Source organism: Micropterus dolomieu, linkage group LG09 (genome assembly GCF_021292245.1).
Source record: "Micropterus dolomieu isolate WLL.071019.BEF.003 ecotype Adirondacks linkage group LG09, ASM2129224v1, whole genome shotgun sequence".
NCBI lineage: Eukaryota > Metazoa > Chordata > Actinopteri > Centrarchiformes > Centrarchidae > Micropterus > Micropterus dolomieu.
This window is the reverse complement of record NC_060158.1, coordinates 15,890,477-15,917,457: the sequence shown is the minus strand read 5'-3', so window position 1 is coordinate 15,917,457 and position 26,981 is coordinate 15,890,477. Positions and strand designations below refer to the sequence as shown.

Here is a 26,981-nt window from a genome sequence, read left to right as displayed (position 1 = left end):
TTTAGTATGTTTACAAAGGCAAAGGATCTGAGTATTTCCATTTTATTATTAAACTTTATGGTGGTTTGCTGCCACAGTCATCCATGTCTGTTAAACATTATAACTGTGTTCAGGAAATAGTCTTTCGTTTCTGTACACATCAGAGGAACAAGTTACTACTGCTTTATTCACATGAAAAATAATTATTTGTTGCATATAATCAATTCAAACAACTATTTGCATATTTTACAGTTATTCTGTTACCATCTCAAACCAACTGGGTTTATTTACATAAACCACTATGCCCATAGGTCATTAGCTACGTAGATCAACATGAAAAATCCTGGCTGGTTTAACCCTGTAGATGGCTGGGGCAAAAAGTATTGTGGGCACCCTGTTTGTGATACGGAGTTAAAACACAAACGTATTTAAGAATATTTAGCATATGAAAGTTGACAAATGGTCACTCTACAGATGGACATGCAGACAAATCAACATTTCAGCTGACAATTTGTCAAAGTGGTGAATATTCCCAAAGAAATTAGTAAATGACCACCACAAACTTATTGACACACCTAACATTAGCCTACAGGGCCCCCTTAAAATCTCTAGACCTCTTTGGCCGGCTGGTAATCCAGCCTTGTGAAAAACGCTGTTGAGTGAAACTTGTGGAAGAAACTAAACAAATACATATTTTCATGAATGGCTAGTACAATTTGATAAATGTAATGTGAAGTCACACTGTTTGTGAGGACAATGGGTACAATCTACAGTATACAAGAAGTGTCTGACATGACAATCTTTATAGTTTCTTTTTACAAGTTCTCTTTCAGTTTGCCATCTGCCTAACATCTTGGTACCAGGCAAACTTTGTTGTAAGTTCAAACACACATGCCACCTGGCCCCTATGTAACCACTGACATGACAGCAGTTACTGATTGTATGGGTGGCGTCGAAGCAGATTGTCCAGGTCAGTCTTGTTGATGGTACCATAGGCCTGGGTATAGCTTCCCAGTTTGGCTCGAGGGTCGCCTGCAGCTGCCACATTACAGTTACTCTGAAATACTTTCTTGCTGAACCTTGGCGGTGGCCGAGCCTCACGAACCTGAGAATTCGAACGCTGGTTCTGCATGGGAAGAACAGAAAGTGACATGGCGGCCATTAAGCATTCTATGTTTACATCAATATTTAATCAAACCTATAAATAGCCTAAAATTGCATCCTGGCATTGAGTCATATTTTACATGTCATGTGGTGCGGTGTACTGACCAGGCGTGCAGATGTGACGCATAGCCCAGAGGACAGGGATGGCTCATCTTTACGAACCAAAGGGTTGTTCTGGGTTTGGTTTAGGGTCAAGGAGAAAGAACGGTTATGGGTCATAGGGGCTGATCGGCCACGCTGGAGAATCTGGTCCATGGACTAGTGAGGGCAGGGATAAGAGGGTGAAAAAAGGGTGTAAAAATGAAACAAAACAAGATTATCAGAAAGAGAAAATGAAACTGAACAGTAAGTGGACTGATGTCTGCTGCTTACTACATTAGCTTTGGTGCCCTCTGTTGGTGATGTTGTTCCATTGCCAGTCTGTTCCACAAGTCTCTTGCTGGCTGCAGTGGAGTGGTAGGAATGAGTAGGACCAGCGGGACTTCGAACAAAACCATCTGAATGAGGAGAAGAAGAGTTTGTGTTCTCTACTTGAAGGAATGTGTATGTGTACATGTGTAATGTATGTATGTATGTATGTATGTATGTATGTATGTATGTATGTATGTATGTATGTAAAACATATGCAGATGTATTAGATTTCACTGTGAACACCACTTTCTTTCACACCAAAGAAAGTCAAATGTTAAATATCTAAACACAGGAAATCATTGAAGAACTTTCACTGACTAAAATACGTCAACAACTTTCATTTATATCAGGAGCTATCTTACATAGCGTATTTAAATAAGATTACAAATCTAAACAGACATCTTACAGAACTTTCAGTTTTTACCACTCTGTACTACAAACATATTTTGGTCAGTACCAATAAAGTACTGATGTTCGATAGGTGTGGAACCTGTACAGATAAAGTCAGACATACTTGGGGCATGTGTGATGGGGTTATATGTGAGTTTTCCCAAACCAGGGGTAGGTACTGGATTCTCCACAGCAGGCGAGGTTGACGCATTCACAGGCCCAGGGTTGGTGACACCCGTAGGTGAAGGCACGTGGTTTGTCTCATCAGTCTTTTCATGTTGCGTTTTCCCCTCATGGTCACAATCCCCACTGCCATTCACGGTCACTGGGCACTTCTCTACTTTATCCTTCACATTGGGCTTCTCCCTGCCACTGCCACCGCCTCCACCCTTTGGCTGGATCAGCCTTAGCATCCCCTGATTAGTTCGCCTCTCCAGCATCATCTGCAGGTAAAGAAGGGGAACATTAGGTTTAATCAGTGTTATCAGACAATATGCAAATGTAATGTTGCCTTCGGAGCATTTATGACTTGTTTTATACCTCATAAAGTTTGTTGCGGTACTGAACTACAGATAATTGTACATCATCGTCCACTGGCAGCACTACATCATAGTTAAGAGCTGGCTCCTTGGCTGGACTATGAAACCTCCAGGGACAAAAAAACACAATTTTTGATACATGATAGCACTTTATGGCAGTAACAGTGACATAATCATACAAATACTGAGCTCTCAAATCTCAAACAAAAAAGCAGAGGATAAAAAAAAATAGACATCTCTATAATAATTTTGCTGTGAGGAAAACCTGACCACAGCTACTGATCCATGAATCAATCTGAAATCTTGATCCTTAATACCTGGCTACATATGCGTGCTGGAGGGCTTGCTCAGCAGTCAGCCGCTTGTCTGGGTTGAAAACCAGCAAACCTCTCAACAGGTCCAGAGCATCAGGAGGCACAGATGGCTGGAGAAGATCCTCCAAAGGCACCTGTGGTCTGGTGAAGGAAGGAAGAGCAATATTTCAAAGAGTACTCCAGCCATTTAGCATTGTACTGCTATAATGGACTCAAGATACAGTTTTTAAAAAAGGATCAATATCAATGCATCAGAATCAGAGATATTTTCTTTTTTATTCCACACATTTGTCTTCCTTGTCAAAAACCTGGCTCCTATATTACCCACAATGCAATTTTACCACCAACAGTTTGGTTGGGGATTTGGGTGTTATGCTACAAGCTGTTGTAATGTAGCCTCGAGCCGCAAGCCCCAAGCAGAGATGGGAGGGAGAGGGAGCTATAGAGGTCTGGTAAGCTCATTTCTCAAACTCCACACCCCCAAACCTATTTTATTTGTGACCATGTAGTCCAGCCCCAAGCAATGCTGCCTGAATCCAGTGTTTCCCCTAGGATGGAGTTGTAGCACCGGAGGTGAAGCAAAAAGTTGGTTTTTTTTTGCACGTAGTGTCTAGTATATCTGATTAGAAAACCCCAACACAACGTGTCTCAGCAGTATTGCTCTTGTGTCCATGAGCATGCGATACACATTAGAATAGTTTTTTTCCCATATGTTTTTGTGAGCTTTAGAGGAATGTTTTGGTGGTGGTCGTGTTAGTCATGGCCAGAGGTTTGGGGGTCCTCCCCAAGAAAATGTTAAGTTTTCCAATGAAAAATATGTAATTCACATAATATTGGGCCATTATTTTCACAATATCTCTGAACAAATAGTTGGAAAAGCTAGAACAGATAATAAATAAACAACACCCAAAGATCAGTCTACTGGTGAGGAACTACAACCATTAGATTTGGGGAAAGTAATTTGGTTGGTTATGATGCTCTCCACAGTGATTTTACATTTATGGCACAGCATGTTTTTCACCACCTAAGCCTTAACGGCAGGAAAACGCTGTTAATATGACCTCAGAATCATTATAGAAAGGATTGTTCATGTTTGCTTTTTGTGTCTTCATTTTAAAGCTTTTGACATTTATCTGTATATAGGCAACATGAGAAAGTGTGGGAGTGAAAACTAGTAGCGCATTGATATAATAATGATTGTGTGTGAAATTGTAGCAGCGGCGGTCACAATTCAGCAGTGGCGCACCGACGCTCCTGAATGCATATAAGGGAAACACTGCTGAATCACTTGGCTTGGTTTATCACATGGAGCTCGATCTGAATCCAGAAAAGACTTAATATAGCAGGAAGAGGAAGAGAGTCAGGCTCTGTTCTTTTCTTTTGAAGATCCCTTCAAAAGAATGTAAATAAGTTGCCTTGCCTAGAATGCAATTCAAGCAGCACTTATATATTTAACAACACAAAGCTGATTCCACACCAGTGTATGCTGGGATGGTAATCAAGTGGATCCGCTGTCGCGTTGTGAGTCGCAGACAGTTTATGACTGGAGTGGTAACATTACTGGTACACTGTTCATGTAAAGGGAAGAGGGTTTACGGTACAACAATAAAAAGAACAGCTCTCACCAATGACTCATTTCATACCAAAGAACAGTTGAATCATACATAATATCAGGCCAAATTTGAGTTGTCAATATTTAACCAGAAGGAGTTAAACATACATAACTAACAATACTGTTTGCATCCACTGCGAGACACCAATGTGTCCCTGAGCAAGACACTTAATAGTTGCTCCAGAGGCGTGCGACCTCTGACATATATAGCAATTGTAAGTCGCTTTGGATAAAAGCATCAACTAAATGAATACATGTAATGTAAAGTACAGACAGATACTTACTGTCCTCACAAAAAAAAAAAAAAGATAACTTTAGCTCTTCCTGCTCACTCCAACAGCTCATCGTTCTCTGTAGCACATGTCCGACACACCCCAAACAAGGTGGTTTACGTAAGCTTCATATTTGTTATGTACATATTCAAAAGAAACCATTGTTACACATTTTGTAGGATGTATTATACAAAATAAATTATTTTCTTACTTCAGTAACATTCTCTGAATGACAGAAGATCCATATTCAGACTTGATTGCGAGAATATCTGAAAATTAAATTGCATTTAATTAATTCATGGAACTGAATGCTGTCCATTACTTAAAGAAAATTAAAGAAAAAATGTGAGGGGTTTAAATTAATTTAATCTGGAATTATTTAATCACCTTCTGTACTGGGGTGTTGTATGGCACTCATGATCTTCTCTATTTGGTTGATGGTGGAGGTCCCAGGGAACAGGGCTTTCCCCAGCAGCATCTCTCCCAGGATACAGCCAAGACTCCACATGTCCACACCTTTAGTGTACCTGTAGACAAGATGTCCTCCTTTTACAGCCTGGTACACTCATACCTGATTTTCCAAAGAAGTATTCTGTCCTTTGAATTAAAATGCTGTGTAAATGCCGTGTTATCTTCTTCATCATTGTTAAATCAACTGTTGTGAGGAACCAGCACAAGTAGCAGATGTGGCACATATACTGACAACAGATGCTCATCACAGCTGATACCTTGTGGATCCCAGCAGGATCTCGGGAGCTCGGTACCAACGCGTCGCCACGTACTCCGTCAGTGCTGGATTCCCACTGTCCTCTTGGATCTGGTTAAGTGATCTGGCCAAGCCGAAATCACACAGCTTGACTACACAGTCAGTGTCCAGCAGCACATTGGATGGCTGTGGGAAACACAGACAAAGAGAAACATTCTTTACAAGGACAATAATAGTTTGATTTTCACTCATCTACAGAGAGGTCAGGAGCAAGGTATGAAAACAGAAATTATACAAGGAGTGGAAAGAGGTGAAACAGCAGAAAAATTGGAGAAAAGGAGGGATGAAATTCTATTCTCCAGGGTCAGAGGCCATTTTGTGTGGACATGTCAGCAATTATCCTGCAGACTTGTGCAAGTGTTACTAAATGTGATTAAATAAAAACAGTGTTTGGGCATAATGACTTTTTAACTGTACATTCGAGCTGAAACTACAGTTTATCAACAAAAAATTTATCAAAGTTGATCAACATTTTGATATTCGATTAATCGTTGAAGTAATTCTTTCTTGCAAAAATGTCAAACATTTGTTTGTTACGGCTTCTTCATTGTGAGCATTCTCTACTTTTCTGTGATTTTTTATCAGTGTGAAATTAATACAGTATCTTTGGGTTTTGGACTGTTGGTCCAACATGGGCTTTATGAAATTGTGACTTTTTCACTATTTTCAAACATGTCATACAGTAGACCTAACTATTAATTGATTAATTGACAAAGTAAATGCATAAATAAATCCCATATTCCAAAAGTGACACTGAACAATATTTACAAATACCACAAAACAAAGATAAAGCAAAGCATTAATATGTGATACAGTAAAGGTACAAGTATAATTGAACTGAATCAAAATAAGAGCACATTTTGTTCCTGTGATTACTTCACGACCAATGCTTAATATTCTCCACCTGGCATACCTTTTGGTCCCTGTGGATAACATTTCCTGAATGCAGGTATTTGATGGCTTTGAGGAGCTGATACATCACATAACGTTTGTGGATGTCCTTCAGTAGGGTGCCTTTCTTTATCACTGCATGCAGGTCAGTATCTGGTACAAAGCAGAAAGTAAACATGCATGATATCACAGTAACATCTACCAACGTCTGGATTGTAAATCATCCTCAGTTACACTCAAGTTCATCATCAGCCGTGATTTTGGCATTAAGTTTTCCGAACACATGCTCATCAATGATCTCACACGCACTCTGATTTCAACCAAGCGCTGTCACGAAAATGAAATGCCAGAGGGAAACAGTGGAGGTCTGTGTTGGAATGCTGGTGTACAGTCATGGATTAGACTGCAGTGAGGGGAGGCCAATCTGTGGACTCAGCAGTAAGACAGTGCAGCCAGCCAAGGAAAGCACAAGCCCTTCCACACACACACACACACACACACACACACACACACTTCCCCATGTCTCAACACTCACCCATATATTCAAAGATGAGATAAATGTCTTTATCGTTTTGCGCTCTGACGACATTTAGAAGTCTGACAATGTTGGGATGATCTCCAAACTCCTGCACACAGAAGAGAGATTTTTAGTAGCAGAACGGACACAAACACAGAAAACCCACTCTGGCTGCCGTTTGACCTGTAATAACTGGCAGATATTGTGTCTACGTTGTGCAAACAAGAGGGAATGTTTCAACAGTGGTTGCATAATCGTAACGGTGATTACAACACGGGAGTTTCACTGGAAGATGAACAGCTGATTAGGGGGCAGTGGCACAGCTGAAAGTCTTATGAATGTAGGTCAGCAAATAAAGAGTGGAAAATATGTTACACAAGGATATAGAGAACAGTAGGACAGCTGTACATTGTCATCAGTGTGGCCCTGTAGCCTATGTGTTCAATACCTGCCTGCACACACACACATTTTAAATAGTGACAGTGATAGCAAAACAGTAACTGAAAAATAAACTGTACTGTGCCAAAGTCGGAAGGGCATGGTACAAGTACAGTGGCAGTATCAGTGGAGTATCCTCAGACACAACAGTCCCTATATATGAATAGAGCATGAACAGATCAATTATCACTAATATTGTGTACATTTAATACATTAAGAAAGAGACTGGACAAAGAGACAAACGTGAGAGTGGGGATGAGACTATGATTCTTTCAGTCTTTGGGACTTAAACTAAGAGACTGATAGTGTGACAGTTTGCTGACCTTTATTTAACTCAAACACAATTAGTAGTATTTATTACCTGGAGGAACATGATCTCCCTGAATGTCCGCTGCAAAAGGAAAGAAAATATTAGTTAGTTATATAAACTCTGCAAGCAACATGCAGCCATAACCTTGGCACACACACAAGCCTCCTGTTCTATTTAATCATTAGCCAAACCTGTCTTTCTTTTGAAACAGGTGAGGGAGCCAATTTATGTAGAGTGACTCGATCATGTTAAAAGTGGGTCGCAAGTTGACATTTTTAAGTGGTCACATGCCAAAAAGGTTAGGATCCATTACGCTACATATGATATAAAGATATGAATAAAACAGGATAAAATGATGACTTTACTTCATTGTCACTTAGATTGGACACATCAAGCACACACCTGGGCATCTGTCCTGTTCCTGAAGGCGTCAAAGATCTTCTTCACAGCCACAATCTCGCCGGTCTGTCTGTCAACTGCTTTCCATACAATGCCATAAGCCTGAAATACAAGAGACACAACATCCGGTCACCTCCTCTCCATGCAGGTATATTCTGTACCAGGTCAAACACTGACAGCAAGATGTCAACCAGGTAAAAACAAATGATAGTAAACTAAATTGGGGAAACACTGTGGTCCAAGCCGTGGGAGTTTATAAATATTGAGGTCATAAATCCAAGCAGCTCCTCTACCTTCATCTGCAAACTGTTCTATTAATTTGGATGTTTTTATTTAAAAAAGTTGTATGTAAGAATTTCTCTACATCATGGTCTAAAAACTATTCTCTACATACATACATACATGTGCTGGTCATATAATTAAAATATCATCAAAAAGTTGATTTATTTCAGTAATTCCATTCAAAAAGTGAAACTTGTATAATATATACATTCATTCCACACAGACAAGTATTTCAAGTGTTCATTCCATTTAATTTTGATGATTATAACTGACAACTAATGAAAACCCCTAAATCAGTATCTCAGAAAATTTGAATATTGTGAAAAGGTTCAATATTGAAGACACCTGGTGCCACACTCTAATCAGCTAATTAACTCAAAACACCTGAAAAGGCCTTTAAATGGTCTCTCAGTCTAGTTCTGTAGGTTACACAATCATGGGAAAGACTGTTGACTTGACAGCTGTCCAAAAGACGACCATTGACACCTTGCACAAGGAGGGCAAGACACAAAAGGTCATTGCTAAAGAGGCTGGCTGTTCAAGCACATTAATAGAGAGGCGAAGGGAAGGAAAAGATGTGGTAGAAAAAAAGTGTACAAGCAATAGGGATAACTGCACCCTGGAGAGGATTATGAAACAAAACCCATTCAAAAATGTGGGGGAGATTCACAAAGAGTGGACTGCAGCTGGAGTCAGTGCTTCAAGAACCACCACGCACAGACGTATGCAAGACATGGGTTTCAGCTGTTGCATTCCTTGTGTCAGCCACTCTTGAACAAGACACAGCGTCAGAAGCATCTCGCCTGAGCTAAAGACGAAAAAGGATTGGACTGCTGCTGAGTGGTCCAAAGTTATGTTCTCTGATGAAAGTAAATTTTGCATTTCCTTTGGAAATCAAGGTCCCAGAGTCTGGAGGGAGAGAGGAGAGGTACAGAATCCACGTTGCTTGAAGTCCAGTGTAAAGTTTCCACAGTCAGTGATGGTTTGGGGTGCCATGTCATCTGCTGGTGGTTGGTCCACTGTGTTTTCTAAGGTCCAAGGTCAACGCAGCCGTCTACCAGGAAGTTTTAGAGCACTTCATGCTTCCTGCTGCTGACCAACTTTATGGAGATGCAGATTTCAATTTCCAACAGGACTTGGCACCTGCACACAGTGTCAAAGCTACCAGTACCTGTTTTAAGGACCATGGTATCCCTGTTCTTAATTGGCCAGCAAACTCAGCTGACCCTTAACCCTATAGAAAATCTATGGGGTATTGTGAAGAGGAAGATGCGATACGCCAGACCCAACAACGCAGAAGAGCTGAAGGCCACTATCAGAGCAACCTGGGCTCTCATAACACCTGAGCAGTGCCACAGACTGATCGACTCCATGCCACGCCGCATTGCTGCAGTAATTCAGGCAAAAGGAGCCCCAACTAAGTTATGAGTGCTGTACATGCTCATACTTCTCAGTTGGCCAACATTTCTAAAAATCCTTTTTTTGTATTGGTCTTAAGTAATATTCTAATTTTCAGAGATACTGAATTTGGGATTTTCATTAGCTGTCAGTTTTAATCATCACAATTAAATGAAAAACATTTGAAATATATCAGTCTGTGTGTAATGAATATAATATCCAAGTTTTCACTTTTTGAATGGAATTACTGAAATAAAATCAACTTTTTGATGATTTTAATTATATGAGCAGCACCTGTATAATCTTATGTATTTTTCTTGGCCCAAATCATTTCAAATTTAAGGACACAAAGTTCTAACTATGCCGGCATCTCCCTTTTAAAAACCCACTATGTGTAACATTTAATTATAAAACATAAACCGCCCTTCTGTTACTAGAAAAAAAGAGGTAACGTGACCTCTGTGTGTTCAATGGTAGGCAGCTATAGTCCTGACTATAGTGATGGGAGAGTCATGGTGGTGATGTAGGCAGTGAAGTGAAGCATAACAGAGGCAGCAGTGAGGCAGGACATCAGAGCACGCTGTTATTGCAGAGACACAAAGAGTAGCCCTGTCATTGGAGGCAGTGGATCAGATTCACACAGCCCTGGTGACCCAGCGGCTGTTGTTTCAGGGGGTAGAGTGGTCGTCCATTTATCAGAAGGTCTGGTTCAATCCTCCGTTGCCCCCAGCCTGCATGTCAAAGTATCCTTGGGTAAGATACTGAACCTCAATTTCCTCCTGATGTCAGTGTATGAATGTGTGTCTAGTTTCTGATTCAGTGAGTGAATGTGATGTAGTGTAAACGCCCTTTGAGTGGTGGGAAAGACTAGAAAGGTGCTAAGTAGGCTACAGACTGTTTACCATCTTTCAAACTCCAGAAGAAGAGTAACTACATTTAAGTTTCAAAACAAAACACCAGGCAACTGTAAACAGGTTCTACAGCTGTGTAACATGAGTCACAGCCGGCCACAGGTACATAGTTAGCCAAAATAACATCACTACGTGACAGTAACCACCTGCCTATTTCAAGCATAATGCAATTTGTGAGTCTCTGGAGACAGTCTACGGAAAGAAACCAGGGTGTTTTTAATCATGTGGCAACCCTACCAGTGGAGAGAAAAACAAAAAAGAATTTGCACTCTAGGGAACAAGTGTCCTCACACATCAGCTGATCTGCAAAGAAAGAGTTTGTCCTGCCAAAGTAAATAAACCCCTTGCTTACAACACTTGTTTTCACTGAGAACCTTAAATCTGGAGAATTACATGAATTTCTCTTAAGGTTAAAGTACAGGCGTGGCTTAAATATGTGATAAATCTTAATGCACAGGCCCAGATGAGGTTAATGTAAAGAGGGGTGTGTGCACTTGTAAGAGGCTGCAAACTGAAATTGCATTGAAAGGGTTTGGCAACTCACAAAAAATTTGTAAATGGGACTCCAGTCAGAGGAGCAATAAGGAGGTGTTATTATTAAACAGCCCGGGGTTAATTAACCTCCACTTCTATTAAATCCAATAAAATTAAGAGACAAAAAGCAACTCACCCCTTTTCCAAGTCTCTTCTTGATTTCATACTTGAGAGAAATGTGTTCCTCCAACTCAGACACGTTCGCGGATTCGTATTTTTTGCTCATTTTTCAACAGTTCGTTCTTCTGCTCGTGCAGAAAGCACCAGCACACTCCTTTGATTATTCCTGGAAGAGATCGGCAGTCTTGAAAGTCCGGAAAACAGGTGTTAAAACAGCCAGTTGCAAGATAAGTGGCAGAATCAAAATGAATGATAATTTCCACACAGTAAAAACACAGTAAAAAAAATTAATGGAAGAAGCAGTCGAGTCTTTCTGTATCTTAAGTTATCTGGCCACCCACATGCGACCCTAACGTTACTTGTAGCCAGACGCCACGTTAGTCACTGTTCAGTCAATCACAGACGGTTGGAAGAAGCAGTTTTTAACTCCATGTAGTGACTTAAAACCGCACACACCTACTATTTAACGTGCTGAATCTGTTACTTGTAAAGGTGTTCACTGCCCTTAGTTTGGACACTCCCACACTTCTGCTGCTGCTCACAGACGACCCAGAGAGTTTGTCCGTTTTGTGTCGTCCCGGTAACGAATACGCTGCTGCCTGGTTCTTAAAGGAGCCGCAGCACAAACACTAGACTCACTCATGAGGCTGTCATTCATAGACATCTGGTGTGTAAAGGAGATTATCTGTGGACGATGGCAGAGACCTCCTTTATTAACAGACACAAAAGGTCTCATTTTTCATCAAGGCCTCCAGCAAAATGTTAAGAGTTCGTTTAGAGTCAGTTTGACGAGGAGCCGTTGTTCTATTTGTTTTAGTTCTGCAGCAAACTGGCGCCAGAACAAAAACGGTGCGTCAACCTTTATACTGTCAGTGATCTACACTGGCTAAGCCATTAATATTAAATTTACCTGCATTGCATTATGGGAAATGTAGGAACCGGTGTTCTTAGACTATGATCTACATCAGCAACTAAAAGAGAGAATAAATAAGAATATATAAGCCACTGCAGCATCATTTCTTTTTCCATTAGCCTTATAAAAAATAACAATTGCAAGGACGTTGCCCATCTAAACTGTTGGATTACCCCTATAATAGCATATTTAAGTGGGAATCACCACTAAAGTAATTAAAACATGTCCTGTGTTCATCAGGTTATTTGTATAGCCCTGTCACTGTGCAAAAAAACAATATTTAAGACCTTATATTATCTTTGTTTATTTCTGCTGACATTGTGCCCAGTAGCTGTGCTTAATCAAATTATAACACACACAATCATGTAGCCAGTTAGGATTAGGTTTGGGTATTGAACATTCAGTCTGTACACATACCTAAAACTTAATAGCCCAGGTTTTTATTTTATTAAATCATTACTTCTCCTAGAGATAGGCATATGGGACACGCCTTTAATTCCATTCCTGCTAAACCCTTGCTCAGGAAATATGCTATTATCAAATTGTTTATATAAACCAGCGTGAATTACTTAGGCTTAATTAATTGGAGGTCAATTTACACAAAACAAAGTATTGTTCAGAATCTATTCAATCCAATAATGTGCAGCATGTCCATACTGACATAAGTTTAAACATATTTGTATTCGTGATCAAAGCAGCTTAGAACTAGCTCAAGTGGGTGAGCCGGTGGGCTTTCAGTGGTTTAATACATCCAAAAAAACTTGGATTGGTAGTTACTGAAACTTGTGTATAATATTGGCACTGAAGATTTCAATTGATTTTCAAATAATGCACACTCCTAATTAGTATTTTTTCAGCATAGTAGTACTGAAGTACTGAACTCTGGGTCCCTGGGTATATAATTAAATAGACATTAGACTGGTGCTGTAGCAAGATAACAATTCAGATGAAAAAATAAAACCATAACACAAAGTCAAAACAATAAGATTCTCTGTTATGTAGGACTATGTGTTAATATCCCTTAGATTGCACACTTAAGTCATACTGCCTAGACTCTGCGGGTTGGTCAAGTGGGTGATGGCATCTTCTGGGTTATCAAGTGGGCGCCTCTTTCCTCAATGTTTCGCTGATAGGCCCACGACACCTCCTTTACTAACTTATGGTTAGAGGTTAGACTCTAACCTTATGGTTAGAGTTAATAAAAAAAAGAATAATCACAAATCTTTGAAGAGAGAAGAATAAACAGTACAGCAAGTAGGCTTTTGCCTCTTTACATTTCTTAAGACATTAATACACAATGCAAACTAAGTTGGAGGTAGATTTTTATCTTTATTTCTGAAAAGGTGTTACATGCTCTTATTTAAAAATCAAAACTAGTATTTACAATGATAAATCTGAATAAATATGTTCTCCCTAATGTTGTTTGACGGTTAAAACATATTTAGCAAGCATAAATAAGGAGGATCAAGTTTGCCCACTTAATGTGGCCGAACACTCACTTCTAAAGGAAATATAGAGTAGGTATGTTAACAGAAAACAGGGCTAGAAAATGTACATACATCAGTCCTTCCACCATAGTTTCAATACAATTAATTTGAAGTGCAGTCTAAACATCTTAAACTCTATCGAGTTCTTCTACTCTATCGACAAAAACTGTTGCAGGATTCTACAGTAGAAATGTGTATCATAAAAGAACAAACATGGTATACAGAACAAAAAATGCTAATCTGACCCCAAGTGACAGGCAGTGGACAGAATTAGGGTACCAAAACGAAGCAAATATATATTCATCTTTCCAATAATACAAAGAATTTGGGTTTTGTAACCTTTTCTTCATGTGCAGGCTTTGCCCAATCTAATTATCATGCTTATTTATTGGTGCTCTGCAAAAACCTAAGTAGAAAATTAGACCTTTGTATTACAGTATTACAGTACAAAGTCAGAAGTAAAATGTTTTGTCAAGGGCAGAATAAACAGCCAATGTTAAAGGATTTATCACACAAGTTTGGCTAGAAAACAGGCCAATGGAGGATCTCACAGCGCAGGATGAGCCTGGTTGGCAAGGCTGCAGGCAGCATAATGTACCAGACACAGTGGAGTACACAAGGCCGTGAAGTTTGAATAGTATAGAACATGAATAAAAAGGACATAAGAAACAAATGACAGGAAATAATTGGGAGGTTGTGAGGCAGAAACCCTGTCCAGATGTAAATCCACTCTCTACCAATAACCATAAGGAGAGCGTATTTCTATTTTTAACTTAAGAGTTTTTAGATGAGAATTTATGATGCTTTAGGAAGAGTGTAGGAAGCGATTGAAGGCATTGTAGGCCGACTCCAGATCAAACAGCATCTGGCGCACCTGATTATCATCCAACTCGTCTGAGGCTGACATGCTGCTGAGGGTGGTCAACCTGAGGAATAAAAAAAATGTAAATCAAGGTAATTGGCAGTCATGACGAAACTGTTAAGCACTACTATGGATCAGTTTAGCAACGTAATGCTAAAAGTAGTTTAACTTACACATGTAGTTAAGGAAATGTCAAGTCCCACTTTGATTTTCGTAATAATATTCGAAGGAAAGTTATCAGTAGCACCTATAGAGAAACCAGTGTTTGTAACACATAAATATACTGAAAAAAGGTACGCTGTGGCATTTTTGACCACTAGTAATGGTACCATAGACAGTATATTACTGGACAAAGCCACCCCAGAGATCTGAATGGAGAGCAGTAAAGCCAGTTTTGGACCAATAAGATACTAAAATACTAATACAGGGCTACTTCCTGTTGGCACCAGCGTCTATTGTGCATGATCGCGCAGCATAACTGTGGTTTAATGACGTGAAGCATCGGCAGAAACACCGTAATTCTGGTAGCTGCATAGCTGCACCAACAAAACGTTTTTTGGCTCAGTGTGATTGTCTGACTCGGATCGTCACTATTTAATCAGCCCGCCTACACGGCTCACCTGCCAAACACCAACGCTGTGTCACTGACGGTCAAATAGTTGTTTTAGATTCACAGAGTTTACAATCTAAGCAATACGGTTACATCTTTCATGTGCAACAGGATATCACAGGGTTTTGACATCATTTTTGGGCCTACATCGAACCGTCCATGCAGGCTTTGGTCGGCTTCATTGTTTCAACTGTGGCTTACCCAATACGGAGCAGTGTTTTTACAAAATGGTCGCCATTTTATTTATTCTTTAAGACTGCTGGATGGATGCAAACAAAGCAGGTTTTAAACTTTTAAGGAAGATTGGCATTGCAAATGTTTTATGAGGAAGGAAACACACCAAACATGTTTGTTAGACACATAATGCGTTTTGGTGAGCAACACTGAATGTAAAAATGACTTTTTATTTGATGCTCGGCTGTGTCATGAAAGGGTCACACAGGCAAACTATCAATCTCAGATCCATCTCAGGTTTAAAACAATATATTTAGACATGACTACCCTTTAATAAACCTAAAATTATGTATAAAGAAATAAGGTAGCAGGATTGTATAAGTTTTAGCACTGACATGACCCAATGTTTGACTTGACAAATAGTCACTTAGGAGTACTTAGCATCCTGCACTGAACTGGATTGAGGCTTAACGATAGAAACACTGTAAACTGGGTGACCCAGTGTAACTAACCAGAGGCTGACTTTGTCCTTAGCCTCTGAGTCCGGAGGCATGTTGCTCATTCTGTTCATGGTTTCCATTAGCTCTCTCAGGTCTGGCTGGATCTGGATCGATGGAAAACAATCAGTTAAGCAGTTGTTTTGAGTCTAATATTAAAGACAGGCCTTTTCACTTTTTTAAATGTACCTCATCCATGGCCCTGATTTCCAGTCTCAGTTTGTCCATCACAGTGATGAAGAGCTGAAGGTTAGAGAAGGCAACAAAAAATTAGACAATATTAAATAATATTAAATAACACATTTTCCAACCTTGGCTGTCAGTAGTAAGAAATCAAATTTTTTTTTTGGTCTTTGCCAGTATCACACAGTTCATCTGCTAATTTTATGAGCTTCATGAGGATGAGCCAAATTAAGTGAAGCCACTTCAGCCACTTATGGCTTGAACTAAACACACTAAATCATTTTATAAAAAAATTCTACTACCACCATTTGTATTCTGGCACACGTCCAAAATAAGCCTTGCATTTGCTTTTCCTGTTTAATATAATGGAGGGGACAGAGGACGTACAGAAACTATATCTGCAATGCAGCGGTTCAGGTTGCCCTTGTCATCCTTGATGGTGATTGGCCGATCCTCCTTAATCCTTTCCATGGCAAGTGGGCAGTCGAGCTAAGGAACAAAATGAGAAGAGTCACATCCTTACAACAGAAATAGAATATACAGTGAGGGGAAAAAATTATTTGATCCCTTGCTGATGTTGTACGTTTGCCCACTGACAAAGAAATGATTAGTCTATAATTTTAATGGTAGGTTTATCTGTGAGAGACAGAATGACAAATATAATCCAGAAAAACGCATGTCAAAAATTTTATAAATTGATTTGCATTTTAATGAGCGAAATAAGTATTCGACGCCTCTGCAAAACATGACTAAGTACTTGGTGGCAAAACCCTTTTTGGCAATCACAGAGGTCAGACGTTTCTTTTAGTTGGCCACCAGGTTTGCACACATCTCAGGAGGGATTTTGTCCCACTCCTCTATGCAGATCTTCTCGAAGCCATTATGGTTTTGAGGCTGATGTTTGGAACCTTCAGCTCCCTCCACAGAACTTTTATGGGATTAAGATCTGCAGACTGGCGAGGCCACTCCAGGACCTTAATGTGCTTCTTTGTGAGCCATTCCTTTGTTGCCTTGGCCGTGTGTTTTGGGTCATTGTCATGCTGGAATACCCATCCACGACCAATTTTCAATGCCCTGGCTGAGCGAAGGAGGTTCTCACCCAAGATTTGACAGTACAAGGCCCTGTCCATCGTCCCTTTGATGCGGTGAAGTTGTCCTGTCCCCTTAGCAGAAAAACATCCCTAAAGCTTAATGTTTCCACTTCCATGTTTGATGGTGGGGATGGTGTTCTTGGGGTGACAGGCGGCATTCCTCCTCTTCCTCCAAACATGGCAAGTTGAGTTGATGCCAAAGTCTCATCTGACCACAATACTTCCACCCATTTCTTCTCAGAATCATTCAGATGTTCATTGGCAAACTACAGACCGGCCTGTAGATGTGTTTTCTCGAGCAGGGGGACCTTGCGGGTGCTGCAGGATTTAAGTCCTTCACGGGGTACCAATTGTTTTCTTGTTGACTATGGTCCCAGCTGCCATCATTGACAAGATCCTCTAGTATAGTTCTGGGCTGATTCCTCACTCCACGAGGTGAGATCTCACATGGAGCCCCAGATCAAGGCAGATTTTTGTTTCTTCCATTTGCGAATAATAATACTCGCACCAACTGTTGTCTCCTTCTCACCAAGCTGCTTGGTGATGGCCTTATAGCCCATTACAGCCTTGTGCAGGTCTACAAGATTGTCCCTGACATCCTTGGACAGCTCTTTGGTCCTGGCCACAGTGGAAAGTTTGGAAACTGATTGATTGACTGCTTCTGGGGATAGGTGTCTTTTATAGAGGTAACAAACTGAGATTAGGAGCACTCCATTTAAGAGTGTGCTTCTAATTTCAGATCGTTACCCGTATAAAAGACACCTGGGAGCCAGAAATCTTTCTGATTGTGAGGGGATGAAATACTTATTTCACTCATTAAAATGCAAATCAATTTATTTTTGCCATGCATTTTCTGGATTTCTTTGTTGTTATTCTGTCTTTCACTGTTCAGATAAACCTACCATTAAAATTATAGACTGCCCACTGACAAAGAAATGATCAAACATACAAAATCAGCAGGTGATCAAATAATTTTTTCCCTCACTGTATCTAAAGACTGGTAGAACAACTGCACGGCCCATTATGTTCACAACCAAAAGGGTCATAAAATAATCTCTAAACAAGAACTCACCCTGTACTTCCTGCAGAAATCATCAATGGAGCCCACGTCGCAGCCCTGCACCTGTTTGAAAGCAGCCTTATACTGAACCAACAGTCTGGAGCAGGAGGCAGTGTATCTGAAACAGACAACTCCTGCACATTAATGAAAACATACAATCAAACGTCAAAGGTGGTAAGTTTGTCAGTCTTTTAAACACAAAATATATACTCAAGTATAACTCACTCATTAGGTGTGACACAGTCTTTGATGTAAGCCTTCTCCAGTGCCTGAAGGGTCTTCACAACAGCAAACAACTCTGCCATGTTATCGTACCTTCAGAAACGGAGTTAATAATAAGGTGTTAAAACACTGGCTACATTATGAATCCCTATGTGTTCATATTAGGCTGGTAAATGGTATTAAAGATGACACTTACTTCTCTCGTTCTCTTGCATTTTTGTATAATTTCACTTCCTGAAAAGACATGATTTGTGATGAAGGTCTTGCACGGCTAACAAGCAGAATATCACATATTCCTGGTGGTTTTAATTTAGATTCAATGAAGCATTTCTGGTAGAAGTAACAGCAACAAAAAGGTAGGTTTGATTTTCTTTCAGGTAAATTTCAGTGAACACTTTGAAAAAATGAGTAATCAGATAATTGTTATAATTCCATATACGATTGTGTTTCTTTAATGTTTTTAAGATTTAAAATTCTGTTTGCCAATCCTTAATTAAAGCAAAAAAAAGGTTGTTGCTTACCTCATATAACTCAGGTTTATTGGCAGGAGCTGTGGGAAAAAAAACAACAAAATACTTTGAGTGACATTAATGGTCATTTATTCGGGAAATACCAAAATACCAAAATCGTAGACATTAGATTTATTTTAATGTCTTACCTCCTCCTACACCTCCTGTACTGGGTATCCCATGGAACATGATGCTGATGTATCAGAACTTGATCTGAAAAGGACTGATGTTACAATTTGAACTGAACTGCAAATTAACAAAACGCTATACAAGTTTTTTTTTCCACAATTCTATCTGTTCAAGTCATATTTTAAATGATGTTTTTCATAGCTCGGACTGTCCTGACTAATGGGTGTGTTTCTCTCAAATTATTATTTATATATAGACATGTGTCCAATACAGGAGCAGCTCCCTTAATAAAGGAGTGGATTGTAACAACTAAAACTGTGCTTGAAGGATTTTAGAATGAATTAAAAGGCATAACATGACATAATACAATTTTAAAATACACTTGTTTTTATTGATTTATTGTTATAAATAGTCAATAGTCACTTCAAACAAAAGTACAGCTGATTATGTCAGCATATTGCTGTGCCCTCTGGTGAACAAACTACTTCAAAGACAACACTCATAACAAGATCAAAGGATCAGTCTTCTGTGTCTTTTTGAATTGTCATTTATCATCTGTATACTGATACTGATTTATCTGCAATTAGCTCATATCAGCTGATAAAATCGGCACACTGATTTATCGGTCGAGTCCTAGAAGATCTACTTTTTGGTACTATGGTTTGTGTCTGACACAACTCCTCAACCCTCCACTGGCAAATAAACACTTTTACGCAGTAAAACAACAACCTCCAGGAAAGAATAGCTTAGGCGCAATTCTAGAAAATGCCAAATATGTAAAAAGCGTGACTATTGTTTAGGCCAGATGAGATGCATCAGAAGGAGATGTCATCTCGGCTAAACAACTTCCTAAAGGAAACCCAGTCAAGTGTTGAGAGAGATTTATGGCACTGCAACGTAATATAATTCAACTGGATCAACGGTTACACCGTTCCCCACTCAGGCTCATATTGTGTATTAATCATTTTAAGCAGGGGCATATAAATCTGATAATTCTCAACCTTAGTTTTATTTACTTCCAGCTTTATGGGCGACATGCCGCTGTTCGTTGTTTAACACTTTAACTGATAAACACCACAGAATAATGCTGTTACGTTGAGATTCAATGTGTTGTTTGTGTCATTAACGTTCAGTCAAAGAACATGCTGATCCACTAAGAATTAGATGAAAACCTTCCTGCTGGAGAAAGCAGATCATCAGCCTTCAATATTTTGTTTTTCCAAACTAGCTAACCCGAAGTTAGCTTTCGGGCTAGCTCGGTGCACTTCCTTTATGATTTATTAGAACTGGGCCATACAGGCAGTTGTTTGTACACACTTAACTTTATATTAGTGACAAGTATTATAGTAACAGGTAGGATGACCGCAGCATGTTAACAATAGTTCAGTATCAGTGTTAAATCAACGAAATTAAAAGACACTTTACTCACCCTTTCGGCAAACTGCTGTGACGTCAATGTAAACACACCCTTCTGCAAGGACCAGCAAACGTCAAATATTAGGTGTCCTTCGTGCCTCGCTAAAAATTAATAATTTTAAAGATTATTACTGGCGTATCAAACATACGTAGTTTAAAGATGGGCTATTTCTATCTGACATTTTAATTGAGCTGTTGCAGTAAAGAACGGACCTAAAGGCTCAACCACAAGTTGTTGTTTTTACACAGTCAAACATCAGAGGCAGCTCATCGTCAAGGCGCCAGACGCGCCAAACTCAAACATACAACAACAACGAGGACCGATTTCTCAACAAGAAGACTATTTAATAACGTTAAGTTAGTTACGATAAAGTAAGCGCAAAGAAGGCTAAGAACATCCCTGTGCAATTTTATGAGGTCAGTTAAAATACGATATGATCATTGGCGTTATATCGTGTTGACTTATATACTAACGTACCAGAGACGTTAGCTGTTAGCTAACTTAACTGTCAATTTACAATTATGGTAAAGTTATTGTGTGCATTAATAATACCGAAAGTCAATGGAAAATGGCAGTAGTACCAAGCTGATTATAACATAAAAACAACAAACGTTAATGTAAGACAAATAACCTTTTTGAAATGAATATCTAGTTTACCCTACTCAAACAATAGTTTTATTTAATGTATTGCAGATCACCATCATGAAGACCTCCAAACCAGCACTGCAGACATCTGCTCAAGAGGAATGTGGTGTTTGGCTGGACACTGTGCAACTAAAAGCAAAAGCTAAACAGGTAATTGGGGAAACGTACTACTTCCTAACTGGCAAATGACACACACTAGTAGAAAGCAACCTAATCAGATTAGTAGCCTCTTACTCTGTTATTCCATTTAAGTTTCTTAGTAGGATAAAATTTTATTCTGAAACTTGTGTTTCAGAAACGATTCACTCGTCCCATTTCTAAACTGCTAAATCCCCTCACTGGAGGTGGGGGATACAGTTTGGCTGTGGCACTCAACTTCACTCAGACCAAACTGGAAATACCAAAGACCAAACAGAGCTCTATATTAACCTTCTTCACCACACAGCGCAGAGGTAAGTTACAAAGAGTTTCTTAGAATTATTATCATCTTCAGCTGATTCAGTCTGATAAAGCTGCAGTACACTGTCCACTTGCTTGATAGTGTAAGTTGACACCTTCCATTCATTTTTGTTAACATGATTTTTTTTTTTATACTTCTGCCAAAAGTTCTCAATAAGATGTCTTCTTCTGAAGTACCAAACATGGATCCAGTGCTGCCTTCTTCATCATCTACCTCGTCCACATCTTCCCTAACTGCACCCATACCTGTAGCATCGGGGACAAAACGAAGACGTGAAGTAGACCTTGAAATGTTTAACTTGTATAACTCTGAGGCTGAATGGCAAAGTGAAAATGTGCCCGAGCCTGAAGCAGCAGTGTGGCAGGAGCAGGCAGCCAGCAACACAACTTCCCAGAACATGGACTGTGAATTTAAAGAAGAGGAGTTTGAGGAGATTAATCCACCACAGTGTAAGAGGAGGCTCACTGCCACCTCCTCAGTACCAGGCGACAGTCAACCTATTCCACAGGCTTGGAGTCAAGACCCATTGCTCACCTGTAGCCAATATTTTGAAAGTGAATTTTACCCGACTAATCAGAAAAACAACACAGCCAAGAACTTTAGTGACTCTGAACCAAGTTTCCTTAACAGTCTACAAAGTGAGGAGGCCTTTGGTATTCTGACGGATATCGAAGTAAGAACGTCGACTCAAAAATCCCTTAAACAATTTCATTCTTCTCAGTTGGATGATGAGAAAGAAAACAGCAGGTTTTTGTCGTCCAAGTCCCCAAGCAAGCACTCAACTCTGACTCATATTGAACCTCTTTCAAATCATAAATGGGCAGAACCAAAAACCGCATCACCTCGAAAACATATTCCAGTGCACCTGTGGAAAAAGGCAGATAAAGAAGAGAGCCCTGACTCGAAGTTGAAGTGGACAAAACAGAGTAGCTCTCCCCTTAAAAAACTGTCAGCACAGCAGTCGTGCAGAGCTTTCGACGAGGACAGTCTGGCCATGTTGTTCACCCAGGACTCTGAAGGCTTCAGGGTGATAGCGCACAGAGGTCTGCAAGCCAGGAGTCCATTCAAAGATCAGAGTAACATAAGCACTGGGGTTGTAAGAAGTAGTGCTTATAAATCTCTGGTGGAGGAGGACGAGGAAGACGAGATGCTCTTTACTCAAGACTCTCAGGGAAATATGGTGATCAAACACTGAAAGGAGCCTTTGAAACTCACGAGTCTTATGTTATTCTAGTCTGGATGTGAATAATTGATCCCTGCTTTTTAAATGATTTTTTTCCATGCTGCCAGAGCAGTTATAAAAGTGAAACCACTTGTTTGTTTGTTTCCATATTGACTGATTTACTTTTAGCTACTTTAAAACAAAAAATAATAGATTTTTTTGTGACTATCTTCTTGACTTTCTTCATCTGTAGATCTTGTATTTTCCGGGGGGGGTTATAATCATATTTTCTTCCTGTTTTGATCTGTCATGCTGAAATGCGATGCTCTCTTTTGCAAAAACACAAACAAGCGAGAACTGAGGGTTTTGATTTTATTTGAAAAACAATACACAGTTACATCAAATTGTTTTCATGTGAATTAAAATTTTTTAAAAGCTTTAGTAGTGTTCACTATCTTCTCCCTTATGATGGTGCCATGTGCTACATCCTACAAAATAGACGGATGTACAAAGTCATATAGAGACGGAAGTGCTTAAGTGTGAAAGCTTGATTTCTAACTATGCAGAGTAATTAGTAGCCACGTATTTAGTTAATAATTAAGTTGATTTAATGTCTCCTGCTGAACACATGATATTATTACATCCATCTGGGCTTACTGATTACACTTTACATATAGTGTTTTGCATTAGCCAGAATGTGACATCTGCTGTTATTGCAAAATATAGTTAACAATGCTGCATAAATTCACTCACTAAGTGAAACGGTACTACATGACTATCATGCTTGACACACATATAAAGAGGTAACTAAGATACACTTCATCAGATTGAAAATATACCAAGAAGTCCTACACTTAATTCCCAAGTTATTCTTGTCTGCTTGGCCACTAAATGTTGTATGTGCATATTGTGTGATTGTTAGCCTTTTCTGTAAAATAATGTGCTACTTCTTAGGGCTGAACAATTAATCGAAAGTTTATCAAAATTGCAACATGGCCTACTGCAATGTTCAAATTGCAGGAGGCGCAATTCTTGTTTTGTTGTCAAAATACCATTTTAAATTAAATTGTCGTGCTGGTGAGATGTCCGGACTACACATCATATTCTGCAGACTTACGAAAACATCTTTGTTTGGTACAGATCTCCGCAAAAATCAGACCTTATTCATTTCAATATGTTCATATCGTAAAATGTGTCAAAATAATCGTAAATTGATATTTTTTCAAAACCCAACTTCTACTGTGGTCTAAATTGTGCGTCAACTCAAATACAGTGAATCACAACAATGAATGGAGATTACAGTTATAATATTGCTAATCCAGAAAATGTAATGAGAAGACCTTGTAAGATTGCTACCAGTTACATATTCTTACATAAATGCCTTTATTGCTATGGCACAGAAATGTAAGAAAAGGTAAATACAAATGGGTTTGAGGGACTTAAACCTGAGATATGTATTTATTCTGTAGGGATGTACTTTGTAGAGAGGGATTATCAACCTACTCACTGGTTCCTCATAATCAAATGTTTGAAAGTGCTAGAGAGACATGAAATACAGCAACAATGAGCAGGAACCAAAAGCCAATCCAATGCGGTGCCTGCCTATGAAAATCCCTTTTCACTGTTTTAAAACCATCGGTGATGATTGGTGTGCCAGTGGTGAAGACGATGAAGCACTGATCAGCCTGCAATCTCAGTGGGCTCCGTCACCAGTTTGGAGCCATCCCAAACAGTCTTGAACTGCTCCGGCACTGGAAACTCCCGCTGTGGGAAACCCAAGAAGATAATTGTCAAACAAGAACTGCACACTTGAAAGATTCAGGAAAATGCGGGATTAACACATGTTCAGAGCCCAGCAGGCAGAGGCGACCCTCTCCTTGTCCCTTATCTCAGACACTCACATATTCGTCATCTCCTTGTGGTATCAGGATGTTCATCTCAGAGCTCTTGGCACTGACGATGTCACAGTCGAGGGAGTCTTTACTCAGGTAGACCTGGCAGCCCTCTGTCTTGTTGATGGAAATGGTGGGAACTTTTCCCAACACCTATAGAGTGAAGTCTTGCAATTACTGAGAGGAAGTGCATGTGTGGCACAGTTTGCACTTTAAGATATAAAAAATAAAATAAACATGAATTGATTCCAATGATGTTTTAACACAGTTTTAACACAGGATAACACCTGACCTGACACCTAAATACCAGTATTAAAATGTAGAATGGCAGCCAAGAGAGAGATGTAGCAAGTAGTGCTGTTACTTCAATAGCCTAAATGCTTTAAGATCTGCTGTGCTGACCTTAAATTTCAAATATTGTGTGTCTTTTGAAGCCAACGTATAACCTTTCTGTAAATGTTTTCCTCACCTGTAACTGAATTGCCTTGGAGTTGATGATCTCCACAATCCCAACAACGTTCTCAAAAACCAAACCCAGCTTCTTACAGTTATCTGGAGAGGGTCAATAAAAATAGCACAATAAAATAAAGAAGATCATACTCAGAATTCATGAATTGACTCACAAAGCAATATTTTCAGTCTGCAGCTCACCCAGGATGATGGAGTTAATTTTGCCCTTAATCTGCAAGGTGGAGTTGTTACAGTTGAAGACGTAGACCACTTGTTTCAGCTCCGTCTCCTCAATCAGTAGGTCGTGTTTCTGCTCAAAGTTTTCCTGCAACAACAGATTCAATCGATTACCTGTGACATCAGCTGACTCGGTGGTAAAAAGGAAAACAGTGTCTTCCTTTGGGAACAGTCCCTTAAAGAGACAGTAACCATTTTACGTACCACCCTCCATTTCTTCCCTTCCAGCTCCAGCAGAGGAGGTCTTTTCTGGACGGCTGCTTTGGGCGAGTTTACAGCCCCGGTGGACTTTGTGTTGGTCGGTGTTGCTTGCGAGCGTAGATTGGGGTTCTTATGGGTCTTCTGGTCATCTGATACATGCCTGAGACCTACAGATGGAAAACATGAAGGGAGAAAGATTTCAGACATGCTGAAGTCATGAGTCTTAATTCCCTCAGCACTACCCCACCCACCTGAAATACCAACCAAACTGTTTAATTTCATTTTCTCTAAATTCTCCCTACACTATGGTCTAACTTGTTTTTTTTTGCATAAAAACAGTCAAGATATTTAATCTCATAAATGTTTTGAATGAGCCTAAACTCCTACTCGTGTAATTAAAACCACAAAAATTCACAGAAATGTCACCAAAGACATAATCTCTGTGTCATCAGTGATAGGTACAGTATGACCCTGTGTGCGTGCATATTGTATACCCTTTCTTGAACTTTTCTCTTTGCATTTCATGTTGACAAATTATTGTAACAGTGTCTATATTTCAGTGAGAGTGCAAAGCAGGAATCCATTTTTGCCATTACTACCACTTATGACTTTCCTCAACAACATGCAGGCCCTTGAGCAAACAAACCTTTAGTGATCTCCATGCCCTGGTTAAGCTGGGCAAACAGCAGTGAATGCTGGGGCGTCGCACTGTCCGTCTGAGGCTGGGAGTCATCATCGGTGAAGACTGGAGGTGGGCCCGGAGGGGGAGGTGGGGGACAGGGAGCGCTGGGGGAGTCAAAGAGGGAAGGAGGAGCAATAGGACCCTGGGGTGGATGGAGAAAGTGAAATGTTAGCTAGCAACATTTCATTTTGCCTTTTTTCAGCGGTCCCAGGTGTTTTGTAGGTAACAGCTGTAGTAACAAGTCTCGCCAGCAGGGGATGTATTATACAAGAAATACAAGCTTGGTGGCAATACTTCATGTCTTTTTACCAGTTACTGACGGTGCTTTGGATGTACTGTACATGTAATACAAGTACATGTAGATGAAACCATCTTTTACTTAGTTGATGGGAAAACACTTTTATGTCCTTAAGTAGCTTTAAGGTTGTTACTGTAAAGCCATCTTATTTCTCTCTGTCTGTCAGAACCACATGTATTTTCTGTTCCAGCTCTTTATTGGAGCTATATGATGTTTACAGTACAATTCACACACATATTTAGTCTCATTAGAAAGTTTGTTCTCCACTACAATTTTAAATAAAGTTCTGTGGCTTTGAACACGGTGTCGGTGAGTATAAGTTTGTAATCAGGCTAATGAGGTCCTGTAATTAGTGCTCTGGTTATCGTCAGTCCACCCTGATATGTCTATATTAAATGAATAACAACTTTTCTTAAACTGATGAGCAGAAGAGTGTATAAGTGCACAGCCATAATTGACTACTGCAGTGAGGAGAAGTAGACACACACACACACACACTCGCTGTCTGAAGACCTAGCACAGCTACCAGAGACAGACACACACACCTATCACA

General features: G+C 39.7%; 4 protein-coding genes across 10 annotated transcripts in view; 1 reads left to right on the top strand and 3 right to left on the bottom strand.

The window, feature by feature from the left end:
* Nucleotides 1-139: 139 nt before the first annotated feature.
* Nucleotides 140-11,943, bottom strand: mapk15 (mitogen-activated protein kinase 15). 6 transcript variants are annotated; one of them, XM_046059459.1, is made up of 15 exons: nucleotides 11,704-11,943; nucleotides 11,264-11,431; nucleotides 8,006-8,104; nucleotides 7,655-7,684; nucleotides 6,874-6,964; nucleotides 6,361-6,491; nucleotides 5,410-5,573; nucleotides 5,069-5,208; nucleotides 4,893-4,950; nucleotides 2,801-2,938; nucleotides 2,485-2,590; nucleotides 2,069-2,387; nucleotides 1,519-1,640; nucleotides 1,249-1,401; nucleotides 140-1,105 (listed from the first exon to the last, which is right to left on the bottom strand). In XM_046059459.1, exons 2-15 carry the CDS (start codon nucleotides 11,351-11,353, stop codon nucleotides 911-913), a joined length of 1,836 nt encoding a protein of 611 aa, XP_045915415.1. In that variant the 5' UTR covers nucleotides 11,354-11,431; nucleotides 11,704-11,943; the 3' UTR covers nucleotides 140-910. The 6 variants fall into 6 exon arrangements, with proteins under 6 accessions (XP_045915415.1, XP_045915411.1, XP_045915413.1 ...); XM_046059455.1 differs by having other exon boundaries at nucleotides 1,516-1,640; nucleotides 11,264-11,413; nucleotides 11,704-11,930; XM_046059457.1 differs by having other exon boundaries at nucleotides 1,516-1,640; nucleotides 11,708-11,930.
* Nucleotides 11,944-13,469: 1,526 nt separating this feature from the next.
* Nucleotides 13,470-20,510, bottom strand: vps28 (VPS28 subunit of ESCRT-I). Its single transcript, XM_046059464.1, has 10 exons — nucleotides 20,414-20,510; nucleotides 19,005-19,068; nucleotides 18,868-18,896; nucleotides 18,543-18,580; nucleotides 18,350-18,439; nucleotides 18,137-18,242; nucleotides 16,361-16,462; nucleotides 15,980-16,033; nucleotides 15,806-15,897; nucleotides 13,470-14,573 (listed from the first exon to the last, which is right to left on the bottom strand). Exons 2-10 carry the CDS (start codon nucleotides 19,042-19,044, stop codon nucleotides 14,453-14,455), a joined length of 672 nt encoding a protein of 223 aa, XP_045915420.1. The 5' UTR covers nucleotides 19,045-19,068; nucleotides 20,414-20,510; the 3' UTR covers nucleotides 13,470-14,452.
* Nucleotides 20,511-20,546: 36 nt separating this feature from the next.
* Nucleotides 20,547-23,109, top strand: LOC123977014. Its single transcript, XM_046059462.1, has 4 exons — nucleotides 20,547-20,817; nucleotides 21,095-21,196; nucleotides 21,342-21,498; nucleotides 21,653-23,109. Exons 2-4 carry the CDS (start codon nucleotides 21,104-21,106, stop codon nucleotides 22,699-22,701), a joined length of 1,299 nt encoding a protein of 432 aa, XP_045915418.1. The 5' UTR covers nucleotides 20,547-20,817; nucleotides 21,095-21,103; the 3' UTR covers nucleotides 22,702-23,109.
* cap2 (cyclase associated actin cytoskeleton regulatory protein 2) overlaps nucleotides 23,027-26,981 on the bottom strand; it is a 27,680-nt gene continuing 23,725 nt past the window's right edge. For both annotated transcript variants that reach the window (XM_046059460.1, XM_046059461.1), the window contains 6 exons: nucleotides 26,095-26,272; nucleotides 25,452-25,615; nucleotides 25,212-25,335; nucleotides 25,030-25,112; nucleotides 24,570-24,713; nucleotides 23,027-24,432 (listed from right to left, as the gene is read on the bottom strand). In XM_046059460.1, coding sequence (XP_045915416.1) covers nucleotides 24,349-24,432; nucleotides 24,570-24,713; nucleotides 25,030-25,112; nucleotides 25,212-25,335; nucleotides 25,452-25,615; nucleotides 26,095-26,272 — 777 coding nt within the window. In that variant the 3' untranslated portion in view covers nucleotides 23,027-24,348. The remainder of the gene's footprint in view (nucleotides 24,433-24,569; nucleotides 24,714-25,029; nucleotides 25,113-25,211; nucleotides 25,336-25,451; nucleotides 25,616-26,094; nucleotides 26,273-26,981) is intronic.